This window comes from Pediculus humanus, genomic scaffold, assembly GCF_000006295.1.
Source record: "Pediculus humanus corporis 1103172107761 genomic scaffold, whole genome shotgun sequence".
Classification (NCBI taxonomy): Eukaryota; Metazoa; Arthropoda; class Insecta; order Psocodea; family Pediculidae; genus Pediculus; species Pediculus humanus.
The window spans coordinates 512,406-513,684 of record NW_002987359.1 but is presented as its reverse complement, the minus strand read 5'-3'; the positions used below and the strand labels follow the sequence as shown (position 1 = coordinate 513,684).

At 28.5% G+C, this 1,279-nt stretch overlaps 1 protein-coding gene across 1 annotated transcript in view; it reads left to right on the top strand.

Moving 5' to 3' along the window:
• Positions 1-417: 417 nt before the first annotated feature.
• The window catches only part of Phum_PHUM350070 (uncharacterized protein), a gene marked incomplete at both ends in the record, with an annotated part of 1,394 nt that continues 532 nt past the window's right edge, over positions 418-1,279 (top strand). The window contains one exon of the mRNA XM_002427819.1: positions 418-1,120. Within this exon, the coding sequence (XP_002427864.1) occupies positions 418-1,120 (703 nt within the window). The remainder of the gene's footprint in view (positions 1,121-1,279) is intronic.

The following is a 1,279-nucleotide window of genomic DNA, read 5'->3' as shown; positions in this document are numbered from 1 at the left end:
ATTTTAGGTATCTAAATTAAACAATTCTTATTTGTTTGGCGAGTTAATAAATTATTCATTGTTTAATTTTTATTATTCCTATAAATTATAGACTTTTGTACATATTTTGTAAATTATAAATAGAAAAGGTACTACAACAAACACATGTTTTTCTAGAAAATTCCAAATAGATGAATTAATTTTAAAAAAAAACAATTACAATTTATTTTACCCTCGTTCATATTATAAAATTATTGTAATATAATTAAATTAATTACATTTCGATTAAATTATTACGTAATAGACATGAATTATTACAAGTTTAATAGTAAAAAAAAAGAAATAGAAAAAAAAAATCTCTTAAATAATTTAAATTAAAAATTAATAAAATTAATGAAAAAAAAAATTTTTTTTTTTCAGAAGAAAAAAACTTCACTCATGGCAAATATCAACTTTTTAAGTGTATTATTATTATTATTAATATTATGCAACCGAATATCAAGTGCAAAATCTTTTAGAGATGATAATGAAAAAACTAAAAATATTTATTCAAATTCATCGGTACAAGAAAATTTTAATAGTTTCGTACCTAAAATAGATTATGATGAATGGACACCATTGGGTAGAGGAGACCCACTCAAAAATGATCCGACTTACGATTACGTTCCTCCAGTTCTAGATAGAGTCTATTACTGGATGGATCCGAAAAAAAGAACTCCGGATCCGATTTTACCATATTCTGAAATTGCGACTACTACTGGTCCCCAAACGGAATCAGCTATATTATTACCCTCATCTTCACCACGGTATCAACCAACGCAACAATCTAAAGAAGCGGAATCACGATTGGACACTTCTTCTATATTGGAACCATTTTTAAAATTAATTGACATGTCGCAAATGGGAATTAATTTTGATTTGAACAATTTTTACAAACCGATGAACAATAAAGTGCATCGTCCTCCAAATCGACAAAATTATAAGCAAGTCCCTCATCTACCTCAAGCTCTTCAAAGACCACCGCACACAGTTTTAATGCCACCACCATTACCATTAAACAAACAAAATATAATGAATTCATATACACAAAAAACGGCAGTTCAAAATAAAAATAAAGATCGTTTACCTATCACGTCACACGGTTTATCATCAACTTCGATGATGACAACAACAACAACGGCAAGACCAACGATGGCATCATCATCATCATCTTCAACATCAACATTAACATCATCATCATCATCATCATCATCATCATCAACAACGACGACAACAGCAACAGATACGACAACGATTGATT